The following is a 16172-nucleotide window of genomic DNA, read 5'->3' as shown; positions in this document are numbered from 1 at the left end:
CTGCCGGCAACGGAGCGCAGAAAGCCTCGCTCCGGGTGCTCCGGAGCCGTCCTCCTTCGCTGCGTGTTCCCGAGCCTCAGCACGGAAAGCCTGGCTGCTCTCGCACTTGTTTCTGGTTTGCTCCAGTGGGAGGGTGTGGGGGGGTTTTTTAAAAGATCCCACTTGCGTGTGGGTGGCGGGCAGCGTAACCGGTACGACACTGCGATGTTTCAGCCGCCGCAGGGCAGGGTTTAAATCCAAATCAAACCCTGCTTTTGTTTAAAAAAAAGAGGGGGGGGGGGGCAAAAATAGATTGACATTCTTGTATGATCCTTTAAAATGTCTTAACAGCTTTAGTGTTTAAAATATATTTTCCTTTTGTACAAGGTTAGAATCAGTAAAATATATCTAGAAATTGAAGGCTGCCCCTCTGGTTTTAACACCAGTTTACCATTAAGGTTGCTGCTCTTCCATGCTGCTGGTAGCTATAAAACTTTGTTTTCTTCTTTCCCTAAGAAAAAATCATACTAATTAAGTATTGGGAAATAAACTGCTTTAACCTAAAAGAGAGTAGGATTAGATTTAGATCTGTTTTCTGAGAAGGTGGGCAGGCTTGGCACACGTTGCCCAGAGAAGCTGCCTCTGGATCCCTGAAATATCCAAGGCCAGGCTGGACATGGCTTGGAGTAATGTGGGATAGTCAAAGGAGTCCCTGTCCATGGCAGGGAGTGGGTGAATTTTAAGGTCTCTTCCAACACAAACCAGTCTGGAATTCTGTAAAATCCTAATTGTTTCCAAGAAGCTTTTTCAAAATTTCGTATTTTGAAAGGTGTTTCTCTGGATAGTTCTGGTTTTGAAATATTGTTATGTCATCTTTAGATAATCCCTATATTTGTTTTGGAACACAGATAAACTAAGTCTCACGAGGTAGAATGAGGGAGCAGGGGGTTTTGTTTTTGTTGGACATGTAAAATCCCTAGGAAAGGACTTGAGTCAAACCCACTTTGCAGGAGATGTCTAGAAGCACAGGAAGATTTCACTAACATCATACTGTGGTGGACAGGGCTGCTTGTGTTTGAGGCAAAGTGCCTTTCAGTAAAGGATACCATATCTGTTGCAAGCTGGACCCACTTCCCTGCTGCATGATTGTGGAAACCAGGAACAGAGAATGTCCCATGTTTGAGCGTGGAGCTGTGGCCATCCTCTGTAAGTCAATCTGTTGTGATAACTGTGTCAGAAAGGTGGCAGGCTTGACATTGTGTGAGCCATTTATTTGTAGAATGTAAAGAAACAACTGTTCTGTTTCCCCATTTGCTAATGGAGAGGCTTCTGATTTAAATGAGAAAAAAAAGGAAAAGAAACCTTATCTTCATCAGCTGAGAATTTTACACATTTGATTACATTTCATTATGCATGTACATTTTCAAATCCACTGAGCTTATGTATAATTGCTTCCAACATCTTATTTCTTTGGCTCTGAACAACACTATTTTGAGTACGGTATCTCATTGACAAGCTGATTCTCTGTGTTGCATAATAATAAATTTTATATTCCTAAATGTTGAATCATAATTTGGTCTTATCTCTTTTTTTTTTTTTTTTTTAATTTCTAGCTTTATTTTGTCCCTGTATTTTAATATCCCTTGAGACTCTGTATTGATTTGTCTTGTAATAAAAGGAGTAATATTTGGAGCAAGGTGCCACAGGAGCTTAGCTGTACTGGCCCACAGCATGCCTGGCACGCATGATAAGCTGCCTGCCACTGCTAGGGCTCTGTGTGGGCTTCAACCCCACCAGCTATGAATTTGGAACAGCTCTCCCGGCCAATCCCTTACTGAACCCTCATTAGCAAAATCAGGTCTCGAGGCCCAACTTTGCCACTGGATGGGATCTCATCCCTGGGAATTTTTACTTCTTCCATCACATTGCCTCTGTCCCTGCTAGTTCAAGTAGCAGATGTGGGAGAGGAACTTGACTGCCTGTGCTATCCATTGTACTTCCTGTCAAGAGCAGCTGTTCCTTTCACTGTTCCCCGAGGCTATTCAGAACCAAGTGAAACAAAGGAGCACTTACAAACACCTGTTCACAAAAAGGTGTTGAAAAGGTTGCGAAAGACCGCCAAGGGCAACAGAGTTATGTGGGTAGGTGGCAGCTTCCTGAGATCCTGAACAGGGACCTGGAGACTTCCCAGTTTGCCAGAGATGTTCTGAATGACTCTGTGAGCCAACCCACCCCAGTCTGAGTGCCTACAGTCTCTTCCAAACATGACTGTCAATGCATGTTTGGAAAACTACTTCAGGTATATTGAAGTATCAGACAGCATTGGGCTGAGGCTATGCAAACAGGCCTCAGCCTTAGAAGAGCTGCCCAGCTAGTAGTGCCTCCACTACTGTCCTTCCCAGTAAAGCAAAAAACCCAACATACTCACTTGTGAGAGAGCACAGAATCTCATTCTTTCACAGTCCACATGAGCACTGCAGGTATAAGGGTCTTTATTTCACAGCAGAGGCTAAAGGGATGAGTTACACATTGTAGCATCTGTAGGCAGCAAATCATAGTAGCAATGTGATACTCACTTTGCATTTAATGACAAGATGAAAGACTGCACAAGGTACACCAAGGCAACTCCAAAGGCTTGCAGTGAAAACAAGATACTAAACCTGGAAAAGACCAACTGGCCCAACTAGGGCTTAGGAAAAAATAATTATCACACTGATGCTGGATGAGGGGGGGAAAATTCAAACAGCAGCAAGAGCATCCCCAAAGGGGAATCAGTAATATGGGGATGGGAAAAACAGGCAGGGAGAGGAGACACTCAGAGTTAGTTATAAGCACAGCTTGATCAGATAAGACAAATTTATTTCACTACATGGAGCAACATGCCCTACCCTTTTAAGAGGTGTGTTAAGTTAGTCTATTTTTTCCCCCCTTCCCAGCCACTTCACATTCAAGGCGTTAGTTACAGCACAATGCACAGATCTAGTTAGTGAGGGTGGTCCAGAGCACCTATTCATTTTAACAGACCTGTGTAACTCATCAGGGTCTTGGGAAGTGTTAGCCACACAATGCACAAGAGGGACCAATGGAAGCTCCTGCCAACCACCCTGCTCTACTTGGTGCCCTGTGTTTATGCAGCAATCCCAGACAAGGCTACTAAAGCTCTGTCTCTGGGTACACTGACCCTGCCCTGTGCAGGGTATCTGGCAGTGAACCCCAGCACTCATCAGGCTGACCTGGATTCAGCTGGCATGAGAGAACAGAGAGAGACACTGGAAGTACTGTACAGGTTTAGACCATCCCACAGAGAATTAATATGGCCTGTAGTTCCAGTAACTGGAGAAAACGGAGATCTGGAAAGCAAGAACAAAAGCAGGTAAGTTCCTATACACCTTTGTACCACAAAAAAAAAAAGAGCACGTAATGTGTGAGGGAAGACTTAGCTTCATAGCATTATACACTTCAGCACACTACTGAAGGGCAGATTTGCTGCTGCTGTCACTCAAGGAACACAAAGTTACTTGCTCAAGGTGGCAGTTGCAGAGCTGGAACTGAGCACTGATCTACTGGAATCTAGGTTGGTTGTTTCCTCTCATCCACCTCATGACTGAGAACACAGAAATATCTGCTTGCTCCTTTTCATTTAGTCACCAGCTCAGCAGACATCTGCCTCACCACTATACTTATCCTATGGCTATTTGCTAGCTAGTGCCAGCCAAATCCCTGGCTCCAGAACACTGACTCATCCCTTATTTTCAGCAAGCTGAACAGAGTAACATCACACTAGATGTGAGGTCCTTTCGAAATCCAGAGTTAAAAACAAAGCCCCTATTTCAAGGCCATTACCTTGTCCTTCAGTTGCTGGCAGAGCTGCAGTGAAACTGTGAAGAAGACAAGGGCATCATTTAACCATGGGACAACACATTCCACTTTATGCACATGGCTGACTTCATATCGCTGGCTGCCAAACTCACTGGAGGTGGGGGAAAAGAGCACAGCTTCACACACAACAGCACAGAACTCAACTGTCATACATTTCTACAGGTGAGATGATGATGAGTCCTATCACATTTAAATCAGCACCTGGCAAAGTTATAGAATGCAAAAACTCAAGGCCACCTCTGACCAGATTTATAGTTAAGCTAAAGGGTGAAGGTAGGAACTTCATTCCAGACAGGCACAGAGGGAATGCATATGGCAATGTCAGCAACCAAATACTCATTTTTGTTATAAACTCTCATCTCTACATAAACTCGTGGCACTGTCCAGGTAGGCTGAATCCTGGAAATTCACATATTTCAGCCTTTAGGACCAAGTCATTGCAGAGACACAACAGAGCATTCACAGGCACAGCGACTCAGTCCAGCTTCTCCACTTTGGAGATGCTACAATGGAAACTGTACACAGCTGTTTGGATTTCACCCTCAAGGTATACCAACACCTGTTATCCAGGTACACTACCATTGTAGTGACTGTACTTACAACATGGCCCCAGGGTTGTGCAAAACAGACCCTCCAGCAGGCTTGAAGTTCTAGGGAAGGAAAAGGTCATTAGGATTTTGATGTGGTAAACAAACCACTTAGAAGAAAGACATTTAAGGTTTACACTTTCAGTAGCCTGACACCCACGCTCTATTTGCCTGGACACTCCATCAATATGGAATCCCTTCTGTTAGAACCCTTCCTGTTCCTCATGAAAGAAATTCTACACATTGGCTGAGTTCAATGTAGCTACAAATTTTATCACTACAGAAATGAGAACATCCAGAAGAAAAACAAAATATAGATTTTTACTAAAATCTTCCTTATGGAAGGAATGCATTTTATAAAACTTAAGAGTTTAACGCTGTGTCTTGAGTTGCAATGCAAGATGTGACCAGGGGTGTGTATTCTTTCACCATGTGTTGAAACCAGGTGGGGCAGTGATCCTTATCTCTGTAGAAGATATCCTCTGCTAATGGGCCATCTGTTAAAACCAGGTGGGGCAGTGTTCTTTTCCACAACCCATTCCTCCTCCTGTTAATGGCCATTGCACCCCAGTGCACGACTGATAAAATTACATCATCTCTCTGAGAGATGCTCCACCCAGGGGGAGGAACTAAGCCTTTCCTACCTAGATAAAAACTGAATATCAGAGCAGCCTTTTTCCACTAGATTCCAGAGGAAAACTAGACCCTTCTATATCATCCCTGAACCTTCAGAGGAAAATTGCATCCTTCCACAGAGGACCACTGTTTTAACTGAACCACATCTGTCATTGCAGGAGGACTGCAGCCACCATTTAATAGGACTGTTACCAACACCCTGACTGACTGATGAGGTGTCAGGTTGTATTCTGTCAGTGCTTTTGTTGTTTTGTTACTATATTTAAATTTTCATAGTAAAAACTGTTATTCCTATTTCCACTTCTTTGAGAGCTCTTTTGAAAGCCCCTTAATTTCAAAATTATAGTTATTTGGAGGGAGGAGGTTTACATTTTCCATTTCAAGAGATGCTCCTGCCTTCCTTAGCAGACACCTGTCTTTCAAACCAGGACGTGCTGTTTTTACTGGACATCAAGTTGATCCACACAACAGGTGAATCAGAAAAGTATCCATCAAAACTCCATTAGGAAACTCAAGACGCTACTCTGATGTAACCTGGATTAATATAACTATGCCCTTCCAAAATTACACAAAATTATCAAACTATATTTTAAGTACTTGATAAAAAATGGCTTACTCCAGAGCACTGGTATGTTCTAGGCATTCCCCATTTAGAGCCAGTGTTCTGTGTGCAGCAGACCTTAACACAGACACTTAGCACCAGCTGAACTAACTTCTGCATTATCCTATGAACATAACATTGGACCAGGTAGCAGTGTGATCTCCTCCTCACAGTGGAATGTAAAGACAGGAAACTAAACAAGGCTCAGGAGATAGCAGACATCACCTTGGTTGTGCTGGGCTGCAGTATGTGGAGCTGGTAGACAGTGAGGCACAGCTTGTTCAAGTTAATATAGAAATTCACAAGGATGTCTGGAGGCAGCACAGGCGTGAACATTTTCTGGCAAGAAAATTAGTTCCTTTGTCAGTGAAAAGATTGTAATTTCTAATGCTGGGAAATAATTCCCTTTTCCCAAGCCACATTACAATTACCCCATGGCAAAAAAAATAATTAGAAGAGAAACAAAGACTGAGCAGTTGCAGGCAACCATTGCTGCTCTCGCTACCCTTGATCAAATGGTATGTGCATGACAGTGACAAGAAAGGATGGAGCAGTGTTCACAAGGGCAAATCATCCCTGGACAAGACGCTTGGGCAGAGAACACAACTTACTCTCAGAGAACCAGAGTGCTCATGCCCAAGTCATCTGCATTCCCACAGGAAAATACAGAGTATCCAAAACCACTCAGGATTTGCACTTGCTTCAGTTCTGCCTCAGGAGACACTTCAGAAACCCATTTCCATTAGGATGCAGACTGGTATCCACATTATTGCAATGCTGCCAGACCTGTATAAAGATCTAGACCACCACACACTTACTGTGAGACCACTGGAGGCAATTTCTGGTAGTGTCAGAGTAGCAGGAGTGGTCAGCCGATTTCGGGCTCTGGAGAGCTGCAACATCACAGCATCCATAAGCTACAAGATAATGTACAGAACCACTGCTGAGTGTGATTCCTGAACAGCTCTAGACAGTGTGCTGCAGAATCATACAGCCTTCTGCAAGTGTTAAAACAACAACTGCCACTACCCCTCACCCTTACAGGAATTTAGGAACTTACTGGGAAGGGGTGGCTCCCACATAAATGCAGTTTAACTGTTACCACTGTCAGAGACTCGTGAGACAGGTCAGGAGTGTTCAGTACCAGCGACTGATGAGAGAACAGCTATTCATGATAAGAATACCAAGGCAACATAAGACCAATTACTGATGCCACAGAGGCATCAACAAACTCATCAGCAGCTCTTCACAAGAACAGGCATTAAGGAAAAAACAAGCTGCACTCTTGGTCTCCCCACTCCCACATCAGAAGTACAACTGCTGCATAGGTTCCCTCTGTTAATAACCAGCTATAAGCAAGGCAGTAGAATAAAGAACCAGCTCATTTTGAGGTCAATCCTGCCAGAAACAACAGTTCAAAGGCTCCATTCAGGCAGACTTCCCCTTCCAGAAAAAAAGGGGGAAGTAACATGCCTGTTATAGAGCTCATGACTGCTAAGATGAAGGCACTTTGTATTATGACTAATACCTCCCCTTGCTTCCAATTGAAAGTAAAAGTAAATAGTTTTATTACTTAGCTTCTTCCAACAAGCAGCCTTTGCCCATAAAAAACTAAAAAAGGTTTAGTTTTCTCATATTTGATGTGATGGATTCCAATAAGCAAGCCAAAATTCTGGTGCCCTTAGAGAGCATTTCCAAGCAGAAGGTTGGGCTTCACTGCCATGCAGTGGCTGCTCTGTATTAGATCCCAGAAAATAATACTGGCAAGAGAAGTCACTTTCAGATTTTCAGTAAATCACAAGTACTGTCATCTTCTGTTTACTGATGGCTGCCTCACTGCTGCTCTCACCAGCAACACTGACCAAAGACCATAAGTTACATAACAACATCATCCACAGAAAATCAAGGAATATCCTCCCAGATTATCACTGGTGTGTAACAGGGCACTGACCGCTCACATTATTGTCCACCAGGATATACAGCCCTTTTACTAATGTTAAACTAGTACAGATTCATGTAAAATATGAGGTCACATGGACACTTCTTGACATGGGTACATACAGGTCAAAGTGTGAAGTCTGTTTCCACTAAGAGATTCAGCCAGTAATGTGCATTAATTGAGTTTAAAACAAAAAATGGAGGGAAGAAAAATGAGTGTTCCTACTCAAGCAGTAGGGACTTTCTCCTCACCTTGAGCACCTCCAAGCCTGTTTTGAACTGGTAGTTCACATCTCTGTTCATAAGCAGGTAAATGGCTTGGTTCACATGGTTTCTAGCATCCTGGATCTGCAAAGGTACAAATGCAGCCTTATGAAAGAAACACTCCATAACAACACATGCTAGGAAGTAAAGGTTTTCCAAGTTACCTCGCTGACCTTAAGAATGGTGCCTTCTCAAATGTAATGCCATATCTAAACATCAAACACTCTGTACAAGCCTGCCACTGCTGCCCAAAAGCATTACTGGGTTCTCCACTCATTGACTGAAGATGCAGAACAGTCTGACATCCTGGATTGTCAGTATAGATATTGCTCCTGTCCTGAAGTGACATCAGGCACTCATCCTGGAAGCACTCTGATCATGACTGCTTGGCAGGAATTCTCACTGCTAATGGCATACAGCAGACAGCTCTAGCACCATGAACAATGATTTCCTCCTATCAGAACTAAAACAAACTACGTCAATGAGCAGCAAGCACTGATTTCTAATACAGTGTCTCTGTCAGTATCCCAGAGTCCTTCTACAGTAAAATTGTTGGGATTGAGCATTACCTTCAGCATCAAGAAGCTGTGCCATGGTGTGGGACTGGACCAGACTCAGGATACAACTGGCTCAAGTTCTTCTCAAGTAAGAGGAACATAGTTATAAAAGCAAAGTTGATAGATGTATCCTTGCTTTCATGGAAGCAAGGACAAACAATGGCCCTGGGAGAAGATGACTTGTGCTCAATTTCAGGCAGCAGCATGAAAATTGAAGAACAAGCCCAAGGAGTAAATTAGAGGGTGCAAATGAAACAGCCAAGCAGAGAAGCTTGTACAAGAAGTGTCTGTTGGGAAAAGGACAACACAGCTTGCGTATTTGTAGTTGGATATATTTACAATGCCCTCCAGCAGTCGCAGCTTCCAGCTCTGAATCTGTGTAGAAGCCTCCCTGGCACAGACCTGGCTCTGGCTCCTTCTAACTCAGGGAACACAGAACAACCCTGCTCTTAGAAAGCTCTTGCACTGGAGGCCCCAGAGAGAAAAGTGAGAATGGTAAGTCCACTGTGAGACTGTGAAACTGCAGGTAGCTGGGCATCTTCAAATATCCCCACCTCCAGGCTTTACATCTCCCAGAGGCTTCTGAGCAAGCTAAATAGTTCCTGGAAGCACTACCCAATCAAGCAATGAAAACCCTGTTGCTACGATTTGCTTCATTCATATTCCCGCTTGATTTTGCTTTGTTTCCCAATCAACTTCCTCAAAATTTATGTGCCTGCACTTGGGTTCCTCAAGAACGTGCCTACACTGCAACTTCTTCTCCATGACTTCACTTAGTACAGAGAAACAAAAATTCAACTGACAGCACTCATGAAGGGAAGACTTTCCTTTGAGATGCTAATTTTTAATTCAGACAGATGACCATATAACCACTTTAAATGCTTCTGCACCCAGTCCTTTAGGCACTCACAGTCTGTATCTGAACAATGTGAGAACACATGATGTAAGTAAATAATGAAAGCTGTTTTCCATAAAAGCTAGTAGAAGACTATCAACCAGGCAGCAGTAAAAAAGAGCAACAAGAGGAGGCACTGCTGACTGCTGTCACAAAAACTTGCTTGTTTTGTTGCAAGGTATAAAGAAAATCAACTTTGGTATTAACATCCCAAGTACACAATTTTCTAGATTTCTATGAAGTTACTAGGTAGAGCTTTCACTGCTAAAAGAAGACATTGGGAACTGCACTAAATGCCAAATGAACTCATCACTTAGAAAAACCCTGAGGGAACTCAGACATGCTACCAGAACACAGTAACTTGTTCTCAGTGCAAACAAATGCATCTGTAAGAGAATGAGAGCAAGCTATTCAAAGTCCCTGAAGCCACTCTTTGCCCTGCTAGCCTGGGATGACATGGGACAGTCCTGCACAGGCACCTCAGGCACTCCTTCAAAGGATCATGACTGCTATGCAGACAGCCTTCAGACCAATTCGTGTGTCTGGAATAAGCCCACCCAGGCACCCCAATGGAATTTAACTGATTTAATTGCACCTGCTTCCTCCTTTGCTTTTACCACTGTAACTCATGTGGAATGGACATAACAGTCTCTCTCGAAAGACAAAAGTTACTGCTCAGAGAGTGCTGAGGTTATGGACAGGTGGGCATCTGGAGCCAAGAGGTACCTGCTGCAATTTCCACTGCTTGTCTTCCCGGAATGCAAAATGAAGAAGCTGATTGTTTCTGGGCATTTTCAGATTAACATCCTTGAAAAAAGAAACAAACACATGAGAGCAAGAAATGCCTGTATGCAGAAGATGGGGGCTGGCAGTTGCATTCCCTTCTTCCAGACCATCCTGGCAAACTGCCTTCTGCAGTCCTGGCACAACCAGAACCTCAGTGCATCCACAGATGATATTAATACAAAGAATAGGTTGAAAGGCATTGAGTGAAATCAGGATCCAGGCAGGACACATGACCTCAGCCTAGAAGCTCCCATATGAAACTTGTTATTACACAACAAAGGTGGTAAAGGCAAGGAATCCCCATGGAAGTTGACTATGGCACTCACCACCATATGGTGGTGGTAGAAGGGGATGTCAGATGCTGGATCTTGACAAGTTTCAATGGTTGCTGAGACATCTAGGCCAATTAGGGAGAATGACAAAGAACACTGATCATTGGTAACACATAACCAGGGTGACCTCTGTCCCTCCCTGAGGTGATCAAAGGGTGATACATCCCTTGTAGTACAAAGCAAGAAGTGTGGCAAGTACTCACAGCTTGACACAGTGCATCTCCCTGCAGTGTCATCACACCTTTCACCTGGTCTGTGCTGGAATGAGAGGAAACATCTGGGTAACACATCACAAGAAGCGCCTATCGAGTGCGAGCCTAACACCTCCCCTCCTCATCCTGTGTAGCCAGCATGGCTCCTCCTGCCCACGGTCTGAGCACTACTCCTGCCTGGGAGCTGAACACCACACACACTTTCAAGTCCCCAGTTCCTGGCCTGTGGTAAACTCCTGTCATATTCCTTACAGGCCACCTCACCCTAACTGCTCTGCCTAAAATATTACCTTCATTTGTGATCCCATTCTTATTCCATTTATCACCTGTCAACAATTTGGTTGCTGTTACAAACAGCTCTAGCAGACACAAGCACAAGACAATAAATTAATTACTGGCATTGGAGTTTTAGGTGATTCCTACAGGAGCTGAAAGGTACAAACCACACCCCATTCCAAGAAAAAAAGACCCTAAATAAGTAAAACCCCACAACCTTAAATAAATAAAAAACCCACAACCCAAATCCTTTGAAAGGTCCTGTAAGATGACTCCCACCTACAACGAACAACGTGAGGAGATGACTGAAGCACCTGGTTGGGCCATACTTTACATTTTACAATATTAGAGACTCTTTAGATCAACACTGCATGATCCACCTTACAACAACAAATGAAAACTAAACTAAATTTAACTAAGATCTGAAGAAGACAACCTTCAAACTTAGTACAGAATTACTGCATGACTCCTTGCAATGCTGTAACACTCCTAACAGGTTAACTGCTTTGTGACAAGCTTGTGAACTCTGCCAGAGTATCTACTGAGACCAAGGGCCACAATGAGGATCAAAAAATGGATATCAATTTCAGAATAACTGCACAGCTACAGCATCTTTTGCACAAGCCTCAGTTTGCTTTGTAGGAAGGAGATTTACTATTGCTGTTTTAGGGAGATTATGACAAATGTTAAGATTTCTTCACACTCAGAGTCAGAAACTGAGCCAAGACCAGAATTCGGATCCTGCAACTCCAACTCCCAGTGTCATAATTAGAAAAATGCCCCTTGGCAAACTGCCCACAGCACTAAGGCAACACACAAGCATGTGGTCAGGAATCAGTGACTACCTTCTGGGTGTCAGCAGCAAATGGCACAAGGCTGGCTCAGGCAGCCCTGGAGCACAGCTACAGACTGTCAGTAGCCATGAAAGACTTCACCTGTCATGAGAGTTAAGTTTGTTTTCCTTAAGGCAAAATCTTCTATTAAAGAAAACTCATTGCTCCAGGGCTTCTCCAAAGCCCTTCACCACAGATCCTCCAGGACGTGCACCCTTTGCTGCAGAGGAAAGTGACCTGCTGACCATCACCACTTACCCTGATGTGCTTAGTACAAAGCTATCCTGCTTGGCAGCTCCTCCTGAGCCACTGGTGGGCAAGGCAAAACGGTGGGAGGCCTCCTGCCCAAGAGAGGACAAAGTGAGTGTTAGAGCATCTGCGTCGGCCCAGCACACCATGAGCCAAGAACAAAGATAATGTGAATACTAGGAAGTGGCTGAATATGTAGCATTCACCTCTGCCAGCCCCCTGAAGTCCACCAAACAGAGCACTTGGATTTCATCCAACTGCAGGACTGGTGAAGCCGAAGAGAAGGCTAAGCACATGCAACCCATAGCGAAAGGCATTTGCAAATTGCATACTCCAAAACTGGGCAGTGCCAGCAGGATCCCCAAGTTGCCCACAGAAGGAGCAGCACCCAAAAGTTCAGCTCTGCACACCCTCAGGCACCATGGTGCTGCCCCTTATCACAGATGGTCTTTACAAATGAAGGAAGTCTGGAGTGAAAACTAACCCTCCCAAGCTCTCCACCTGGTTATACTGGCTGGTATACCCTTTATACACTTCACCCTCAAAACTATAGCAAATTCTTCAAAATGGATACCATATATTCAGGTACTGCAGTCTATCATCACCTGCTACTGACTCCAGTCTTGGGGTTTTCAATAAGCACTACGGCACTCGCGCCAGCTCTGTCACTTGCCCCTCACCTCCACATTTTTAGCCCTGCTCTTCTATCACTCCATAACCTCCAAAAACCAGAGAGTGTTAAGGGGGTGGGCCTGTTGAACACCAACCCAGCAGACACACAGTGCATTGTCAGTGTACACAAGTCCCTTTGGCCCGTTCTCCATGACTGGTTGGAAAGATTCGGCGCTGCAGCACATGCTCAGGCTGGAGAAAGGTGAGAAAAGTGCTGTCCATCTGCTTCAGTTGAACATGTCAGGCCTCTGAAAGGGGCAGGTACCAGCAGAGGAGTAGGCATGTTAAGGAAAGGATGGTTTTAAAGAAGGTGAGTGCATGCTAGTAATTACTGCACAAGTAGCAGCTGTCAGGTAAAGGCCATGTTGCTTGCACAACACATGTCAGAGCTACAGGCAGATCCAGATTCTCTGCTCCAGATAATACAGATAGCTCAGGCAAATTCCCGGCAGAGAGGTTTGGCTGCCTCCATGTGCCTTTTCAAAGCAACTTGCAGCAGACGATGGAGAACAGAGTAATCTTGGGGAAATCAGCTTTACTGGGAGTCCTCAAAAGCAGAGGGCAAGCAAGCACTAGGAACAAAACTGGACATGCATGGATGACCTTTATGTTCAGCCTCTACCAAGAATTTTTCACTGCAAGGAAAACCTATCATCATTCCTTACAAAGAAGGTCAAACAAAGCCACAACACAAAACTCAGAAAAAATTAACCTCACCTTCAAAATATCCTGCAGCTGTTTCAAAACAGCATGGACCTCTTCTTGTAAAAGCCATTTAAATTCTTCTTCCTATGTCATGGGAATATAACAGTGGAATCATCAGACATCAAACACTGGAAGCAAATCTCTCAAACACATGGGAAAATCATGCAAGTTCTAAGCGTACTGCTGTTTCCATACTGTTTAAATGAAGAAAAACAAAAGATTTCTTCCTGATTTGTTGAAACACCTCAGTCTCCATATCTCCACCCCAGTCCAATGAACTGTCCTCATTCTTGCCCTGACTTAAAGAAAGCAATATTCACAGCACTGTACCAAAAAACCTAGAATTGAATGCTACTTTCAGAACAAAGTAAAAATGCTACTGCTTTAAAAGCTGGGGCATCTTTTTAAGCTGTTTGGGAGGGTCTCATCTGGCTGCCAGATACATATTCCAGCCTCACCCACTACTCCTTCCTCAATGGGTCAGGGAAGTAAATAAGATAATGGGCCAAAGTAAAGCTAGGGAGATCCATTACCAACTCCTGGCACAGGCAAAAGTGAATCAACTTGCAGACAAATTTGTTGTTAATCAGATGATGAGAAACAAAGACAAAAAATAAAATGAGCATCCCTCACTCCCATCCCCAGCATTTCCCCAAGCAATAGCAGTCTAAAACCAAAACAAGTTAAACGGGGGACACAGGCTGGGGACTTCCAATCACTGGGGCAAATTCAGTAACGAACAAGTTTGGATCTCATGACTCACTGCCTTGAGCCTCCATCGGCTGCTGCCACAGAGAAGCCTGTATAAAGCAGACCCTCAAAGCACATCTAATGTTCCTGTTAAACCACGAGTCCACATGCAGGTCATCAAAAAAGTGGGGAACAGAAGAAAGCATGGGACAAAGAAAAGATTGCCACTTGTCATCCTGAAAGAAAAGAGAAATTTTCAGGAAGAGTTCTGAGCAGGTTGCCCACAGAAAAACAGGCAAGCTATGGTCAACTCAGAACTTTAAGCTTGTGGCTCCTCTGCTAGATAGTTCATGTTCACCATGAAAACACAACCCTCCCTCATGTGTCATCATCTCTGCAAGAGTTATCCCAAGTAGGACAAAGTCAGGTTTGTTTCAGCAAACATTTATCCAAGGCAGGCACACACAACAAAGCCAGGCAGGATTCCCAGTTATCCTTCAAAGCAGTTTGGAGGTAGGACCACTGACTTTTACCTTTTAACACTATTTTGGGTTTCTGGGAATTATACTGATCATAGAATGTTATTAACTGGAAGGGACCCACATGGATCATGAAGTCCAAGTGTGGGGTCTGCACAGGACACCCCTAAGAATTCTACCATGAGCTTGAGAGTGTTGTCAAAACCCTCCTGAAATTTGTTAGGCAGAGTGCTGTGAACACATTTCCTGGGGAGCCTATTCCAGTGCCTGACCACCCTCTGGGTGAAGAAATTTTTCCAAATATGAAGCCTACACCTCCCCTGACAGAGCTCCATGCTGTTCCCTCAGATCCTGTCACTGACCACCAGAGAGAAGATGGATCTGCAGCTCTTTCACTGTGTAATGTTTGCCCTCCTCCAGGTTACCAAAGGAACAGTGATCCCATGGGTGCAGCAGATGTCTTTAGTACCTCCTACACCCATCAGCGCCATGCAGGTGTTTCTACTCAAAATGCTGATTGGCATTTTTCTTCCCTTTAATCACAGCAAGAGATCTCCCTTTTCCTGCCCATTAATTTTGGACTAAGTCAAGTTCATGCAAATCAGTGCACTGCACAGCTGTATTTTTGGAGAATGCTGGTCATACTCTTCTAAACCCTATGATATTAGAAAATCCCGTTTTCCTATATGGATTTCCACCCGGACCGATGGATCTCTGAACCCCTTCTCCACACTGGAGATTTCATTCCTCCTCGGAGATCCTGTCCCGGGGAGGCCGCAGTGACAACTGCTCTGCGCTGTCCCTGCTGCTACCAGATCACTAGGGCGGCTCGGGCACTCCTCATGTTCGGCGGGGCACCAAGGTCAAAGGGCACATTCACGGTGTGCCGGGAGCAGAGTGGCCCCGGCCCTGCCGTCCCACCCCACCCGGCGCGTCGGAGGAGCGGCGCCGCAGGACAGAGACCCGGGCACTGCTGCTGGGCGTGGGGGGAGGAGGCCGCGGCCTCCAAGCCATCCGGCGACGGAGCCCGGGCACCACCCGAAAGCCTGGCCCGACACTACGGCCTGAACTTGGGCAGCGCCTGCAGTCAGGGCAGCTGCCCTAGGGCCGGGCCCGGGCACAGGGGACGGCCTTGCCGCCATCCCGTGGCTCCCCGCCCATGCCCGACCAGACAGAAAGAGACTGTGGGGACCCGGCAGTGCTGTCATGCACAGGGAGAGGCCGCTGCCGCTCGCTCCGGCCCCACCGAGCGCCCGCCCGACTCACCAGCACAGCCCGCTCCCCCTGGCTCGCCATCGCCGCCGCCATCCTCACTCCGCCGGCCCCGCCCCCGGCCCTGCGCGCGCACGGCCCAGCAGCGGCTGATTGGGCAGCGTCTCTTCTCTCCGCCGTCCGAGGGGGCGAGGCCCGCTCGGCACACCCCACGAGCCTGGCGCTGCCGCAAGATGGGTGTGACCTGCCTGCCCCCAGCCGAGAGCAGAGCGAGGATCGAACCGTGCAAGTCTGGTCTACTCAGAAATGAGCGAAGACGTGGAAGCGAGAAAGTCTCATCACTTCTTAAAATAAATACATTTATCCTGGCAGTGAGGTCTTTGCACAGAA

The 16172-nt window shown here is 45.4% G+C and overlaps 1 protein-coding gene across 3 annotated transcripts; it reads right to left on the bottom strand.

Moving 5' to 3' along the window:
- Positions 1-2454: 2454 nt before the first annotated feature.
- ROGDI (rogdi atypical leucine zipper) lies at positions 2455-15966 on the bottom strand. Of its 3 annotated transcripts, none has more exons than XR_013776179.1 (11): positions 15837-15966; positions 13414-13485; positions 12034-12116; positions 10658-10712; positions 10063-10143; positions 7873-7968; positions 6501-6599; positions 5908-6021; positions 4459-4508; positions 3490-3949; positions 2455-3449 (listed from the first exon to the last, which is right to left on the bottom strand). XR_013776179.1 is itself a non-coding variant. In XM_079320389.1 (11 exons), exons 1-11 carry the CDS (start codon positions 15876-15878, stop codon positions 3288-3290), a joined length of 861 nt encoding a protein of 286 aa, XP_079176515.1. In that variant the 5' UTR covers positions 15879-15966; the 3' UTR covers positions 2455-3287. The 3 variants fall into 3 exon arrangements, 2 of the variants coding, with proteins under 2 accessions (XP_079176515.1, XP_079176516.1); XM_079320389.1 differs by having other exon boundaries at positions 2455-3329; positions 3823-3949; XM_079320390.1 differs by having other exon boundaries at positions 2455-3329; positions 3823-3949; positions 6501-6575; positions 15837-15916.
- Positions 15967-16172: the final 206 nt, after the last annotated feature.

Source organism: Erithacus rubecula, assembly GCF_903797595.1.
Source record: "Erithacus rubecula genome assembly, chromosome: 17".
NCBI lineage: Eukaryota > Metazoa > Chordata > Aves > Passeriformes > Muscicapidae > Erithacus > Erithacus rubecula.
This window is presented reverse-complemented; position numbering and strand designations above follow the sequence as displayed.

Bases quoted from the DNA above. Each gene is read 5' to 3' on its own strand.
- ROGDI (XM_079320389.1), bottom strand. From the start codon at position 15,878: ATGGCGGCGGCGATGGCGAGCCAGGGGGAGCGGGCTGTGCTG. The intron at 7,969-10,062 runs GTACCTCTTGGC...GTACCTTTGCAG, and splicing joins AGCAGTGGAAATTGCAGCAG to ATCCAGGATGCTAGAAACCA. The intron at 3,330-3,822 runs GTAATGGCCTTG...CTTGCTTTCCAG, and splicing joins GCCAGCAACTGAAGGACAAG to ATCTCCGTTTTCTCCAGTTA.